At 49.8% G+C, this 14,644-nt stretch overlaps 1 protein-coding gene across 9 annotated transcripts in view; it reads right to left on the reverse strand.

Moving 5' to 3' along the window:
* Positions 1–14,644, reverse strand: part of TCAIM (T cell activation inhibitor, mitochondrial) — a 115,928-nt gene that overhangs the window by 38,542 nt on the left and 62,742 nt on the right. For 7 of the 9 annotated variants that reach the window (XM_070729582.1, XM_070729581.1, XM_070729580.1 and 4 more), the window contains exons 10-11: positions 13,676–13,807; positions 4,843–4,988 (exon numbers count right to left, since the gene is read on the reverse strand). In XM_070729582.1, coding sequence (XP_070585683.1) covers positions 4,843–4,988; positions 13,676–13,807 — 278 coding nt within the window. Of the gene's footprint in view, positions 1–4,701; positions 4,989–13,675; positions 13,808–14,644 lie in introns of those variants that run through there. The other 2 variants (XM_070729585.1, XM_070729586.1) reach the window with 1 other exon arrangement.

Below are 14,644 nucleotides of genomic sequence, written 5' to 3' on the forward strand. Positions count from 1 at the left end.
CGCAGCCAGGGAAGCCGAGCCGGGCGTGACGGCGGCGGCGCTGCTGCTCCGGTCGCCCGATCGTGTCCTGCCTCCTGCGCCGATGTTCCACGCCCGGCTCGGCTTCCCTGGCTCCGTGGCCGGGGAGGCTTGGCTGAAAGTGGCTGGAGCCGCAGAGCTTTGCCTCCCCCCCCTCGCCCCTGTGCCGCCCGCGCGTCATCTTCCCTCCCAGACAAAAAGGCCGCCCTTCAACGGAGGCTCGTGGAACGGTTTGGTGTCGGTTTCGGTGGGAAGGCTATTAGCATAGCCGGATTGTTTAGCCGGTTCACCACTCATTGCGACTTGGGCTCAGAGGAGCCTTGCTGCTGCAGCGGTTGGGGGTCGGGGTCCCTCCCGGGAGTTGGAGGGATCGCTCGGGGATTCCCCGTCGCTGGTGTGGTAGGGGGGGTAATTGGTGCAGCCTGCCTCCCCGGGACCGGGGAGGCGATCGGAAGCTGCGTGTGCCCTCTCGTTGGGGGGTGATTAGCCCCCGTTTGCAGCGTTGCTGCTTCTCTGCCTTTCGGGGCAGGGGTTGCCTGCTGCAGGCTTGGGGGCCTTACGGCTCCTGGGCCTTTTGGTTAAGCAAGACACATTTTAATAATAATAGGTTGGAACTGCAGAGCCGAAGGGCGGCCTTTTTGTCTGGGAGGGAAGATGACGCGCGGGCGGCACAGGGGCGAGGGGGGGGGAGGCAAAGCTCTGCGGCTCCAGCCACTTTCAGCCGAGCCTCCCCGGCCACGCAGCCAGGGAAGCCGAGCCGGGCGTGACGGCGGCGGCGCTGCTGCTCCGGTCGCCCGATCGTGTCCTGCCTCCTGCGCCGATGTTCCACGCCCGGCTCGGCTTCCCTGGCTCCGTGGCCGGGGAGGCTTGGCTGAAAGTGGCTGGAGCCGCAGAGCTTTGCCTCCCCCCCCCCCCTGTGCCGCCCGCGCGTCATCTTCCCTCCCAGACAAAAAGGCCACCCTTCGGCTCTGCAGTTCCATCCCCTTTCGGCCGAGCCCACCCGGCCAAGGAGCCAGGGAAGCCGAGCCGGGCGTGGCGGCGGCGGCTTCCTTCGGGGGCAACGCCAGCAAGAGGGTCTTCGCCCTCTTGCTGGCGTGCGTGGGCGGTGGGGAAGACCCTCAGCTGCTAGGCGGCCCAAGGAATCTCCCATGGGTCTTCCCCACCGCCCACGCACGCCAGCAAGAGGGGGAAAACCCTCTTGCTGGCGTTGCCCCCGAAGGAAGCCGCCGCCACCACCGCTTCTTCTTCCTTGCGCCCCCGCTGCCTCTCCGCTCTCTTGGGTGGCGGAGCGAAGGAAAACAAAAAGTTTCCCTTTCTGCAGCTCCTGCCTCCCGCCCACCCAAGACAATAAGAGCGGAAGAAGACCCTCTTCTCCAACACGCCCGGAGGAAAGCGGGGGGAAGGGAGGAGAGAGAAGGAAGCCAGGCACGAAGAGTGTCCATGAGGGGGAAGAGACCCCCGCGCCGGGCAGGCCCACCGAAGCGGGAAGAGGGGGCGTGCGCCCGGGCCTGGCTAGAGCGCTTGATCTGCGGGCGCCTTAAAAGGGGGTGTGGACTCCTGGGAGGCCTTGGCGGTGGAAGGGGACACACTCGAAGCCTCAGCCGCCTGTCATAAGCGTCCTCTGAGGGAAAAAGAAAGAGTCCGAGCTTGCCGTCCGGAAACGTTGAAGCGCCCTCACAAGCAAGAGGGGGAAGACCCATGGAAGGTTCCTTGGGCCGCCTAGCAGCTGATCTGCTCGGCAGCGCAGGCTGCTGCTGCGCTGCCGAGCAGATCAGCTGCTAGGCGGCCCAAGGAACCTTTCATGGGTCTTCCCCTCTTGCTGGCGAGGTGAGCGGGCGGGCAGCGGACAAGTGGCGGGCAGCGGGCGGGCGGTGCGGAAGTAAAAACACCATGGAAAAGTGGCACGCATGCGCAGATGGTGTTTTTACTTCCGCACCGCTATATCGCGAAATTTCGATTATCGCAAGGGGTCCTGGAACGGAACCCTCGCGATAATCGAGGGACTACTGTATTCATAATACTCCAAAGTGTCTAATAGTTTTCAAATTGTTTCTTAATTGTCTTTTTGGTAGGAATCCATTCTGGTCAGAGTGAATAAATTTATTTAAGTAGCCTTTTAGTCTGTTTGCAATAATTGAACTAAATACAGTAGTACCTCTAGATACGAGCTGCTCCACATGCGAGTATTTCAAGATACAAGCCAGAAGGGGATGTATTTTGTAGTCCACATTTAGAAGTGAGATGGGTCTGTAGTTAGCTATTAGGGTCTGGACTGTATCTTTTTTAGATATTAAACTTATATTTGCATCTTTCCTTCTTCTAGAACTGCATTGAATACTTCTAATAAGATCTCTTCTATGTCTTTCAACATTTCTTTATAAAGTTCAATTGGAAGGCCGACAGATCCCGGAGTTTTGTTGTTGTTTTTATTTTTGACTGCTTCTCTTAATTCAGTTATAGAAATCGGTTTATTTAACATTTCTTTAATTTCTTCTGGTACTTTTGGAAGTTTAGCCAATTCAAATATATTTTCTATATAATCACCTTCAAAGGATTTGGGTATTTTTGTATTACTTGTTATAAAAATTCCCAAAGGTCTTTTTTTCCCGGTCGATATCATAACAAATTGTTCCATCCTCATTTTTAAGGCAACTAATCGTTTTTCTTTCTTTACATTATTTGAGTTTTGTAGCTAACCATTTACCGGGTTTGTTCGCATTTTCAAAGAAATTTTGTTTATTATTCTTAATTTATTGGGCCAGATTTTCCTTTTCAAATAAATTTAAATTATGTTTTATCAGAATCATTTGTTGTTTAATATCTCCCTTAGGTGGGTGTTGTTGGAGCTCATCCTCCAGTTCTTTGTAATTCCTTTCTAATCTCTCTCTTTTTTTCCTTTTTCTAAAAAAATTCACTGGCCATGTAAGAAATTGTCACCCCTCTTATCACTGCTCTGGTCGTGTCCCATAAATTTTGTAAATTAGTTTGTTCTTTGGTATTTTCTTGAAAGAAGAATTTTAGTTCTTATTTCATTTTTTTTTTTCCTCTTCCAGGTTAACCTTATCGCATTGTGGTCTGAATCCAAATTGGTTTCTATTTCAATATTTTCTAGCTGCATGTTTATTTCTATTGTTGTCCAGGCTATATCCAATTTGAACCAAGATTTATGTCTGTTGGAGTAATATGTAAATTTTTTAAGTTGTAGGTTTCTTTCCCTCCAATTATCTCTAAGATTAAATTCTTTAATAAGCTCTGAAAAAGCATTCAGAACAATTATTCTATTTTGTTTGTTACTTTCCTCATTTGTGTAATCCAGTTCTTTGTTAACTATTCCATTGAAGTCTCCTATGATACTAATATTATCGCCTGTGTTTTCTCTAATTTTTGTCCGTAGTTTCTTGTAGAATTTTTCTTGTCCCTCATTTAGGGCATATATATCAATCACAGTTATTAGGACTGTTATTTTTTTTAATTTCTACTACTAGAATCCTATCATCAGCATATTTATAAATCAGATTTGCTTGAATATTTTCATTAATATAAAATATCATGCCTCTTTTCCTTTCTTGAGCTAAAGATGTAAATAGATTCCCTAGTTTAGGTCTTTTAAGTAAGTGTTCAATTTTTTCCTTTATATGTATAATAGTGATCAATATTATTATTTTTTATTATTATTTATTAGATTTGTATGTCGCCCCTCTCCGTAGACTTGGAGCGGCTCACAACAACAATAAAACAATGTATAACAAATCTAATAATTTAAAGTCATTAAAAACCCCTTATTAAAAAGCAAAAACATACACAAAGACATACCATGCATAAACTGTATAGGCCCCATATACCAGGGTGATCCGACAGAAAAAACATATAGCCCCTCCCTGGTACAAAGCTGAAGGGATCAGATCCTGTGGCCTGGAGGTTAATTCTCTGCCTTAAAATGCAGAAGCTACAGGATCAAATCCCAGTAAGGGTATGGCTAGCTGATAAGGCCAAAAGAAGGCCAAAATAGTGCTATCCTAGTCTCCCTTAATTTAAAAAAAAAAATTCAGCAAAAGCATGTGATACATACCGAATATATTTTGTCGGCTATGAATAAATTAATTGCCTTGAAATGGCCCTGGATTGGGCCTAGAGGCAAAAAGGAACTGTGACGCTCCTTCAAGATACCAGGGTGATCCGACAGAAAAAACATATAGCCTCTCCCTGGTACAAAGCTGAAGGGATCAGATACTATGGCCTAGAGGTTAATTCTCTGCCTTATAATGCAGAAGCTAATGGATCAAACCCCAGTAAAGATATGGCTAGCTGATGAGGCCAGAACAAGGCTGAAATAGTGCTATCCTAGTCTCCCTTAATTTAAAAAAAATCAGCAAAAACATGTGATACACACACATACACACACACACACGTAAGATTCACATTTGCTACCTGGATTGCATTCAAAGTTGAATACTTCATTCCCCACTATATAGTTTCATTACATTCTTGAAAACCAGTCATATAGAACTTAATGGAAAGATTCAACCCCTTTAAAGATACAGTCTTGCAAAAAAAAAATTGCAGATATAATACTTAGCAATTTTCAAAACAGCAAAAAATGCAGGGAAATGTTATGCCTTGCTTTCTAATACTGGCATGGAATTTTTGTTCATAATTCACTTTGGAAAATATTCAATTTAGTAATTTATACCAATAAATAAATAACATTTATTCTCTTTTACATTGAATACAGCAGCATTTACTTTCAGTTTTTCCAGTTCCAAGGAATATGGAGGTCTCCATCTTGCAGAACAGAAAAGAAGTGAGAAATGCAGAGATGCATACCTTGCAAATACGGCAAAGATTCTTCCAATAGATTGCTGCATGAATGAATCATCTGTGTACTGGAAACACTGGGTTCTCTATATAGCTGTTGAAGAGAAAATTTCTCTGTGACAGCCTTGATCAGCTCCTTTTCTAGTAGTATGGACCTGAATTTGTAAACATGTAAATTATTTTAAAATGACTGCATTTGTATGGAATTACTAAAAAAAAAATCATATGTAATATTCCGTGTGTAACATAGAAACATAGAAGACTGACGGCAGAAAAAGACCTCATGGTCCATCTAGTCTGCCCTTATACTATTTCCTGTATTTTATCTTAGGATGGATATATGTTTATCGCAGGCATGTTTAAATTCAGTTACTGTGGATTTACCAACCATGTCTGCTGGAAGTTTGTTCCAAGGGTCTACTACTCTTTCAGTAAAATAATATTTTCTCATGTTGCTTTTGATCTTTCCCCCAACTAACTTCAGATTATGTCCCCTTGTTCTTGTGTTCACTTTCCTATTGAAAACACTTCCCTCCTGAACCTTATTTAACCCTTTAACATAGTTAAATGTTTTGATCATGTCCCCCCTTTTCCTTCTGTCCTCCAGACTATACAGATGGAGTTCATTAAGTCTTTCCTGATACGTTTTATGCTTAAGACCTTCCATCATTCTTGTAGCTCGTCTTTGGACCCGTTCAATTTTGTCAATATCTTTTTGTAGGTGAGGTCTCCAGAACTGAACACAGTATTCCAAATATGGTCTAACCAGCACTCTATATAGCAGGATCACAATCTCCCTCTTCCTGCTTGTTATACCTCTAGCTATGCAGTCAAGCATCCTACCTGCTTTTCCTACCGCCCGACCACACTGCTCATCCATTTTGAGACTGTCAGAAATCACAACCGCTAAATCCTTCTCTTCTGAAGTTTTTGCTAACACAGAACTGCCAATATAATACTCAGTTTGAGGATTCCTTTCCACCAAGTGCATTATTTTACATTTGGAGACATTAAACTGCAGTTTCCATTGCTTTGACCATTTATCTAGTAAAGCTAAATCATTTACCATATTACAGATGCATTCAGGAATATCAACCCTATTACACACTTTAGAGTAATCGGCAAATAGGCAAATCTTCCCTACCAAATCTTTCCCTATGTCACTTGCAAACATATTAAAAAGAATAGGACCCACAACAGACCCTTGTGGCACACCGCTTGTAACCTGTCTCTGCTCAGAGTACTAGCCATTAACAACAACTCTCTGATGTCTACGCTTCAGCCAACTGCAAATCCACTGAACTATCCAGGGATTAAGTCCAATCTTCACTAATTTATCTATCAGCTCTTTATGTAGAACCATATCAAAGGCTTTGCTGAAGTCCAGATAGGCAATATCCACGGCACCACCTTCATCCAACACCTTTGTGACATAATCAAATAAATCAATGAGATTAGTCTGACATGATTTGCCTTCAGTAAAGCCATGCTGATTTGGGTCCAATAAGTTATTGTTTTTTAGGCGCTGATTTATCTTCTTTTTGAGTAGGGTCTCCATCATTTTAACTACAACTGATGTCAAGCTAACTGGCCTGTAGTTACCGGCTTCTTCTCTACTGCCCTTCTTGTGCATAGGCACAACACTGGCCATTCTCCAATCCTCAGGAACATCTCCTGTTAACAGGGATTGGTTAAATAAATCAGTCAGGGGGGTAGCAATGACAAATCTGAGTTCTTTAAGAACTCTGGGGTGGATGCCATCTAGACCCATTGCCTTATTTATCTTTAATCATTCAAGTTCTTCTAAGACATCGGCTTCTAAGATCACTGGAGCTGAATCTGTACAGCTGGAAGCAATGCTATATCCATCTATAGTATTATATTATATAGTACAGTAGTCCCTCGATTATCGCGAGGGTTCCGTTCCAGGACCCCTTGCGATAATCGAAATTTCGCGATATAGCGGTGCGGAAGTAAAAACACCATCTGCGCATGCGTGCCACTTTTCCATGGTGTTTTTACTTCCGCACCGCCCGCCCGCTGCCCGCCACTTGTCCGCTGCCCGCCCGCTCACCTCGCCAGCAAGAGGGGAAGACCCATGAAAGGTTCCTTGGGCCGCCTAGCAGCTGATCTGCTCGGCAGCGCAGCAGCAGCCTGCGCTGCCGAGCAGATCAGCTGCTAGGCGGCCCAAGGAACCTTCCATGGGTCTTCCCCCTCTTGCTTGTGAGGGCGCTTCAACGTTTCCGGACGGCAAGCTCGGACTCTTTCTTTTTCCCTCAGAGGACGCTTATGACAGGCGGCTGAGGCTTCGAGTGTGTCCCCTTCCACCGCCAAGGCCTCCCAGGAGTCCACACCCCCTTTTAAGGCGCCCGCAGATCAAGCGCTCTAGCCAGGCCCGGGCGCACGCCCCCTCTTCCCGCTTCGGTGGGCCTGCCCGGCGCGGGGGTCTCTTCCCCCTCATGGACACTCTTCGTGCCTGGCTTCCTTCTCTCTCCTCCCTTCCCCCCGCTTTCCTCCGGGCGTGTTGGAGAAGAGGGTCTTCTTCCGCTCTTATTGTCTTGGGTGGGCGGGAGGCAGGAGCTGCAGAAAGGGAAACTTTTTGTTTTCCTTCGCTCCGCCACCCAAGAGAGCGGAGAGGCAGCGGGGGCGCAAGGAAGAAGAAGCGGTGGTGGCGGCGGCTTCCTTCGGGGGCAACGCCAGCAAGAGGGTTTTCCCCCTCTTGCTGGCGTGCGTGGGCGGTGGGGAAGACCCATGGGAGATTCCTTGGGCCGCCTAGCAGCTGAGGGTCTTCCCCACCGCCCACGCACGCCAGCAAGAGGGCGAAGACCCTCTTGCTGGCGTTGCCCCCGAAGGAAGCCGCCGCCGCCACGCCCGGCTCGGCTTCCCTGGCTCCTTGGCCGGGTGGGCTCGGCCGAAAGGGGATGGAACTGCAGAGCCGAAGGGTGGCCTTTTTGTCTGGGAGGGAAGATGACGCGCGGGCGGCACAGGGGGGGGGGGGAGGCAAAGCTCTGCGGCTCCAGCCACTTTCAGCCAAGCCTCCCCGGCCACGGAGCCAGGGAAGCCGAGCCGGGCGTGGAACATCGGCGCAGGAGGCAGGACACGATCGGGCGACCGGAGCAGCAGCGCCGCCGCCGTCACGCCCGGCTCGGCTTCCCTGGCTGCGTGGCCGGGGAGGCTCGGCTGAAAGTGGCTGGAGCCGCAGAGCTTTGCCTCCCCCCCCCCTCGCCCCTGTGCCGCCCGCGCGTCATCTTCCCTCCCAGACAAAAAGGCCGCCCTTCGGCTCTGCAGTTCCAACCTATTATTATTAAAATGTGTCTTGCTTAACCAAAAGGCCCAGGAGCCGTAAGGCCCCCAAGCCTGCAGCAGGCAACCCCTGCCCCGAAAGGCAGAGAAGCAGCAACGCTGCAAACGGGGGCTAATCACCCCCCAACGAGAGGGCACACGCAGCTTCCGATCGCCTCCCCGGTCCCGGGGAGGCAGGCTGCACCAATTACCCCCCCTACCACACCAGCGACGGGGAATCCCCGAGCGATCCCTCCAACTCCCGGGAGGGACCCCGACCCCCAACCGCTGCAGCAGCAAGGCTCCTCTGAGCCCAAGTCGCAATGAGTGGTGAACCGGCTAAACAATCCGGCTATGCTAATAGCCTTCCCACCGAAACCGACACCAAACCGTTCCACGAGCCTCCGTTGAAGGGCGGCCTTTTTGTCTGGGAGGGAAGATGACGCGCGGGCGGCACAGGGGCGAGGGGGGGGAGGCAAAGCTCTGCGGCTCCAGCCACTTTCAGCCAAGCCTCCCCGGCCACGGAGCCAGGGAAGCCGAGCCGGGCGTGGAACATCGGCGCAGGAGGCAGGACACGATCGGGCGACCGGAGCAGCAGCGCCGCCGCCGTCACGCCCGGCTCGGCTTCCCTGGCTGCGTGGCCGGGGAGGCTCGGCTGAAAGTGGCTGGAGCCGCAGAGCTTTGCCTCCCCCCCCCTCGCCCCTGTGCCGCCCGCGCGTCATCTTCCCTCCCAGACAAAAAGGCCGCCCTTCGGCTCTGCAGTTCCAACCTATTATTAAAATGTGTCTTGCTTAACCAAAAGGCCCAGGAGCCGTAAGGCCCCCAAGCCTGCAGCAGGCAACCCCTGCCCCGAAAGGCAGAGAAGCAGCAACGCTGCAAACGGGGGCTAATCACCCCCCAACGAGAGGGCACACGCAGCTTCCGATCGCCTCCCCGGTCCCGGGGAGGCAGGCTGCACCAATTACCCCCCCTACCACACCAGCGACGGGGAATCCCCGAGCGATCCCTCCAACTCCCGGGAGGGACCCCGACCCCCAACCGCTGCAGCAGCAAGGCTCCTCTGAGCCCAAGTCGCAATGAGTGGTGAACCGGCTAAACAATCCGGCTATGCTAATAGCCTTCCCACCGAAACCGACACCAAACCGTTCCACGAGCCTCCGTTGAAGGGCGGCCTTTTTGTCTGGGAGGGAAGATGACGCGCGGGCGGCACAGGGGCGAGGGGGGGAAGCAAAGCTCTGCGGCTCCAGCCACTTTCAGCCGAGCCTCCCCGGCCACGCAGCCAGGGAAGCCGAGCCGGGCGTGGCGGCGGCGGCGCTGCTGCTCCGGTCGCCCGACCGTCTCCTGCCTCCCGCGCCGATGTTCCACGCCCGGCTCGGCTTCCCTGGCTGCTTGGCGGGGGGGGGAGGCTTGGCCGAAAGGGGCTGTACCCGCAGAGCTTTGCCTCCCACCCCTCGCCCCTGTGCTGCCGGCGCGTCATCTTCCCTCCCAGACTCCCCCGGCAAAGTGACGTGGAGGAATGGAAAGCTGAAACCGGGCGGTTTGAGTTTCCCATTCCTTCAAGTCACTTCGCCGCTGCTCTCCTGGCTAAACTGTGTGGCAGGAGACAGGCTTTGAGTTTTTGGCTGGGGGGGAGAAGTAGAACCTTCCTAACTCCCCCCCCCCCCCACCAGCCAGAAGGAGCGGCGAAGTGACGTGGAGGAATGGAAAGCTGAAACTGGGCGGTTTGAGTTTCCCATTCCTCCAAGTCACTTTGCCGCTCCTCTCCTGGCTAAACCGGCGGCAGGAGACAGGGTTGGGGGGGGGTACTGGGAAGCCCCCCAGGCCGACTGCCACCTTTTCAAACAGCCGCGCCCTTCCCAGCTGAGTCCTGAAGCCAAGCGCCAAAGGCGAACTTCTGCGCTTGGCTTCAGGACTCAGCTGGGAAGCGGCACGGGTGTTTTAAAAGGTCTCCCCCGGCATGGGGGGCTTCCTAGCACCCCCCCAAACCCGGGTTGGGGGTTCGGGGGGGTGCTAGGAAGCCCCCCATGCCGGCGGGAAGACCCAGGGAAGGTTCCTTTGGCCGCCTAGCAGCTGATCTGCCCGGCGGTAATGCAAACTCCACCATCTACGCATGCGTGCAGATGGTGGTGTTACTTCCGGGTAGAAAACTCGCGATATAGCGTTTCGCGAAGCTCGAGATCGCGAAACTCGAGGGATCACTGTATTATATTGTTATAGTATAGGTCAAATGTCATATGGTTGGGCAAGCCCAGATATGACACAAAGCCACATATGGATGCTCAGTTCACATCATGCTGTTAGTATGGGGTTTTTTGTCCAGAACACCAGGATTGGCAAATTCGCCACTGGTGCCCTGTACTCTTCACAGATGAAAGCAGGTTCACACTGAGCACATATGATAGACATGACAGAGTCTGGAAACACCGCAGAGAGCGATCTGCTGCCTGCAACATCCTTCAGCATGACCAGTTTGGCAGTGGGTCAATAATGGTGTGGGGTGGCATTTCTTTGGAGGGCCGCACAGTCCTCCATGTGCTCGCTAAAGGTACCATGATCCTCGGACCCCTTGTGAGACCATATGCTGGTGTGGTTGGCCCTGGGTTCCTCCTAATGCAGGACAATGCCAGACCTTACGTGGCTGGAGTGTGTCAGCAGCAATGTTCCCTCTAATTTTTTTCCGGTGTGGGCGGAAAAGTATAGTGTCTGAGCGGCAGTCCTTTTGGGACTGGGCGGCATAGAAGCATAAATAAATAAAGAAATAAAGAAATAAAGAAAGAAAGAAAGAAAGAAAGAAAGAAAGAAAGAAAGAAAGAAATTCCCTTCCTTTTTATTAAAAGAAATTAATAATACAACAAAACCAAAATCTATTACTATTATTACTTTCTTCTCCTCTTTTTCAATCCCTGTCTCCTCCCCCCTTGTGTGTGTGTGTGTGTGTGAACTCTTGAAACATTTCCAATAACAGGTGAGCTATTGGAAATGGTTCAAGAGTTCACACATACACAAACGGCTGGGTTTTTTTTCCTGTTATTATTTGGGTGCTTTTTACCATATGCTTTAAATCAAGAGTCATTTCTCTCTCTTTCTCTCTCCCCCTCTTGCTCTTTCTCTCTTTTTCTCACTTTTTCTCTCCCTCTGTCTCTCTCTCCCCCTCTTGCTCTCTCTCTTTCTCTCTCTATCTCTTTCTCTCTTGTTTTCTTTCTCTGTCTCTATTGCTTTCTTTCTCTCTATCATTCTTTCTATCTTTCTTTCTCTTCTCTCTCTTGCTATCTCTCTCCCCCCCCTTTCTCTCTCTCTCTTTCTCACTTACTTTCTTTCTCCCACTCTCTCTCTCTGTCAGCGACGGGGTTGAGAGAGCGCTTTCTCCGAGCTCTTCGGGAACGCCTGCCCTGCCTCTACTGCAGCCCCCTTGCTGAAAGTCCGGGACGAAAGCGCTCCCAGCGAAGGGGCTGTGAGAGGGGCGGGGCGGACATTCCCGAAGCGCACGGAGAGAAGAGGAGGAGAAGCTGCAGCCACGGCCGTGGGAGAAGTCGCGCCCCAAGGCAGGAGGTGGCGGAGGAGAGGGGGCGAATCGGGCGGGGGGCAAGGCCGAGAGGCCAGGGGCACAAGGGGGCCGGAGGCACCATGGGGAGACAGGGGCGGCCACGGCTCCCTTTCTTTCTACTGCCAGTGCCTCCCCGCACCCCACCCCCCCGCAGGCTGGTAGGGGACTGGGGAGCGCGCACCCGTGGAAAAGGGTTCACAAGGGGGTATTTTGGGGCAGCGCGTGCGCATGCGCGCAGCTTATGGGGAACGCTGGTCAGCAGTTCCTGCAAGATGAAGGCATTGAAGCTACGGACTGGACTGCCTGTTCCCCAGACCTGAATCCGACTGAACACATCTGGGACATCAGGTCTTGCTCCATCCACCAACATCACATTGTACCAAAGACTGTCCAGGAGTTGGCGGATGCTTTAGTCCAGGTCTGGGAGGAGATCCCTCAGGAAACCACCCACAACCTCAACAGGAACATGACCAGGCATTGTAGGGAGGTCATGCAGTCACCTGGAGGCCTCATTTTGACTTGTTTTAAGGACACTACATCAAAGTTGAATCAGCCTGTAGTGTGTTTTTCCACTTTAATTTTGTGTGTGAGTCCAAATCTAGACCTCCATTGGTTAATAAATTTGATTTCTATTTATGTACACTACTCTATAAGGTAAGACTGAAGAGCATAAAAAACTTCTAGGTGCAATCTTAGGGATTAATATTCATTTCTGTTTACACATGCTTTGGAGTGTTACCTTGGAACCCCTCAAGTTATTAAATACAGACTAGAATGTGTATAATAATAATAATAGTAATAATAATAATAATAATAACAACAACAACAACAACAACAACAATAGATTTGTATTATATTGTATTGTTATTGTTGTTGTTGTTGTGAACCACCCCAAGTCTTTGGAGAGGGGCGGCATACAAATCTAATAAATAATAATAATAATAATAATAATAATAATAATAACAACAACAATAACAACAATAATAACAATAATAACAATAATAACAATAATAACTATTATTATTATTATTATTATTATTATTATTATTTATTAGATTTGTATGCCGCCCCTCTCCAAAGACTTGGGGTGGCTCACAACAACAATAACAATACAATATAATACAAATCTAATATTAAAAAGAACAAGTTGAAAACCATTATTACTAAAAACAATAAATACTACACAATCACACCACACTCAAATGCTACAAATCAGAAGGGGGGGATTAGCCCACCCATGCCTGGCAACATAAATGAGTCTTCAATATCTTGCAGAAGGCAAGGAGGGTGGTGACAGTTCAAATCTCTGGGGGGAATTGATTTCAGAGGGCCGGGGCCGCCACAGAGAAGACTCTTCCCCTGGATCCCACCAGACAACATTATTTAGTCGACGGGACCTGGAAAAGGCCAACTCTGTGAGACCTAATCGGCCACTGGGATTCATGTGGCAGAAGACAATCCCATAGGTATTCTGGTCCGATGACATGAAGGGCTTTATAGGTCATTGAATTGTGTCTAGAAACTAATCGGCAGCCAGTACAAGCCATGGAGTGTTGACCAGACATGGGCATATCTAGGAAGGCCCATGATTGCTCACGTGGCTGCATTGAAGTTTCTGAACACTCTTCAGAGGTAGCCCCATGTAGAGAGTGTTGCAGTAGTTGAACCTCGAGGTGATAAGGGCATGAGTGACTGTGAGTAGAGACTCCCTGTCCAAGTAGGGCTGCAACTCGTGCACCAGGCGAACCTGGGCAAACGCCCTCCTCGCCACAGCTGAAAGATGATGTTCTAATGTTAGCTGTGGACTGAGGAGGATGCCCAAGTTGCGGACCCTCTCTGAGGGGTCAATAATTTCCCCCCCCCCCCAGGATAATGAACGGACAGATGGAATTGTCCTTGCGAGGCAAAACCCATGGCCCTCGTCTTGTCAGGGTTGAGCTTGAACCTGTTGACACCCATCCAGACCCTAGCAACCTCCAGGCACCGGTACATCACTTCCACTGCTTCCATACTTACTCTTCCTTTCTTTTCAGTTTTTCTCTTGCTTGTTGAGTTTTGTCCATGATAAACCACTGGAGAGTTACTAGATCACACACTACCGGGATGATGAAGTGACCATGTTTATGAAGACTTGGTGCATATCTGTCACTGCATAAAAGAAAGAACAAATAAGTTGTAGCCAAAATTATAAAATGTTGATATCAAACAAGCTTAATTTAAAAGAAAATAAGCTGAAGATATTTTGGGAATACACACACCACAATATAATCTCCACCCAATTAAATATATTAAAGAAGTTATATCCCTAGTACTTGATCTGGGGGCATGGGGTGAGGTATCATCAGTATGCTGATGATACCCAGCTGTACATTTCCACCTCATGTCCAGTCAACGAAGCAGTGGAAGTGATGTGCCGGTCGGTGCCTGGAGGCTGTTAGGGTCTGGATGGGTATCAACAGACTCAAACTCAACCCTGATAAGATGGAGTGGCTGTGGATTTTGCCTCCCAAGGACAATTCCATCTGTCCGTCCATTATCCTGGGGGGGGGAATTATTGACCCCCTCAGAGAGGGTCCGCAACTTGGGCATCCTCCTCAATCCACAGTTTACATTAGAGAACCATCTTTCAGCTGTGGCAAGGGGGGCGTTTGCCCAGGTTTGCCTAATGCACCAGTTGCGGCCCTACTTGGACTGGGACTCACTGCTCACAGTCACTCATGCCCTCATCACCTTGAGGTTTGACTACTGTAATGCTCTCTACATGGGGCTACCTCTGAAGAGTGTTAGGAAACTTCAGATCGTGCAGAATGCAGCTGCAAGAGCAATCATGGCATCGGACCAGAATATTTCTGGGACCACCTTCTGCCACACGAATCCCAGTGACCGGTTAGGTCCCACAGAGTTGGTCTTCTCGGATCCCATCAATGAAACAATGTTGTCTGGTGGGACCCAGGGGAAGAGCCTTGTCTGTGGTGGCCCCGACCC

The sequence above is a fragment of the Erythrolamprus reginae genome, chromosome Z, assembly GCF_031021105.1.
Source record: "Erythrolamprus reginae isolate rEryReg1 chromosome Z, rEryReg1.hap1, whole genome shotgun sequence".
In the NCBI taxonomy this organism is placed as follows: domain Eukaryota; kingdom Metazoa; phylum Chordata; class Lepidosauria; order Squamata; family Dipsadidae; genus Erythrolamprus; species Erythrolamprus reginae.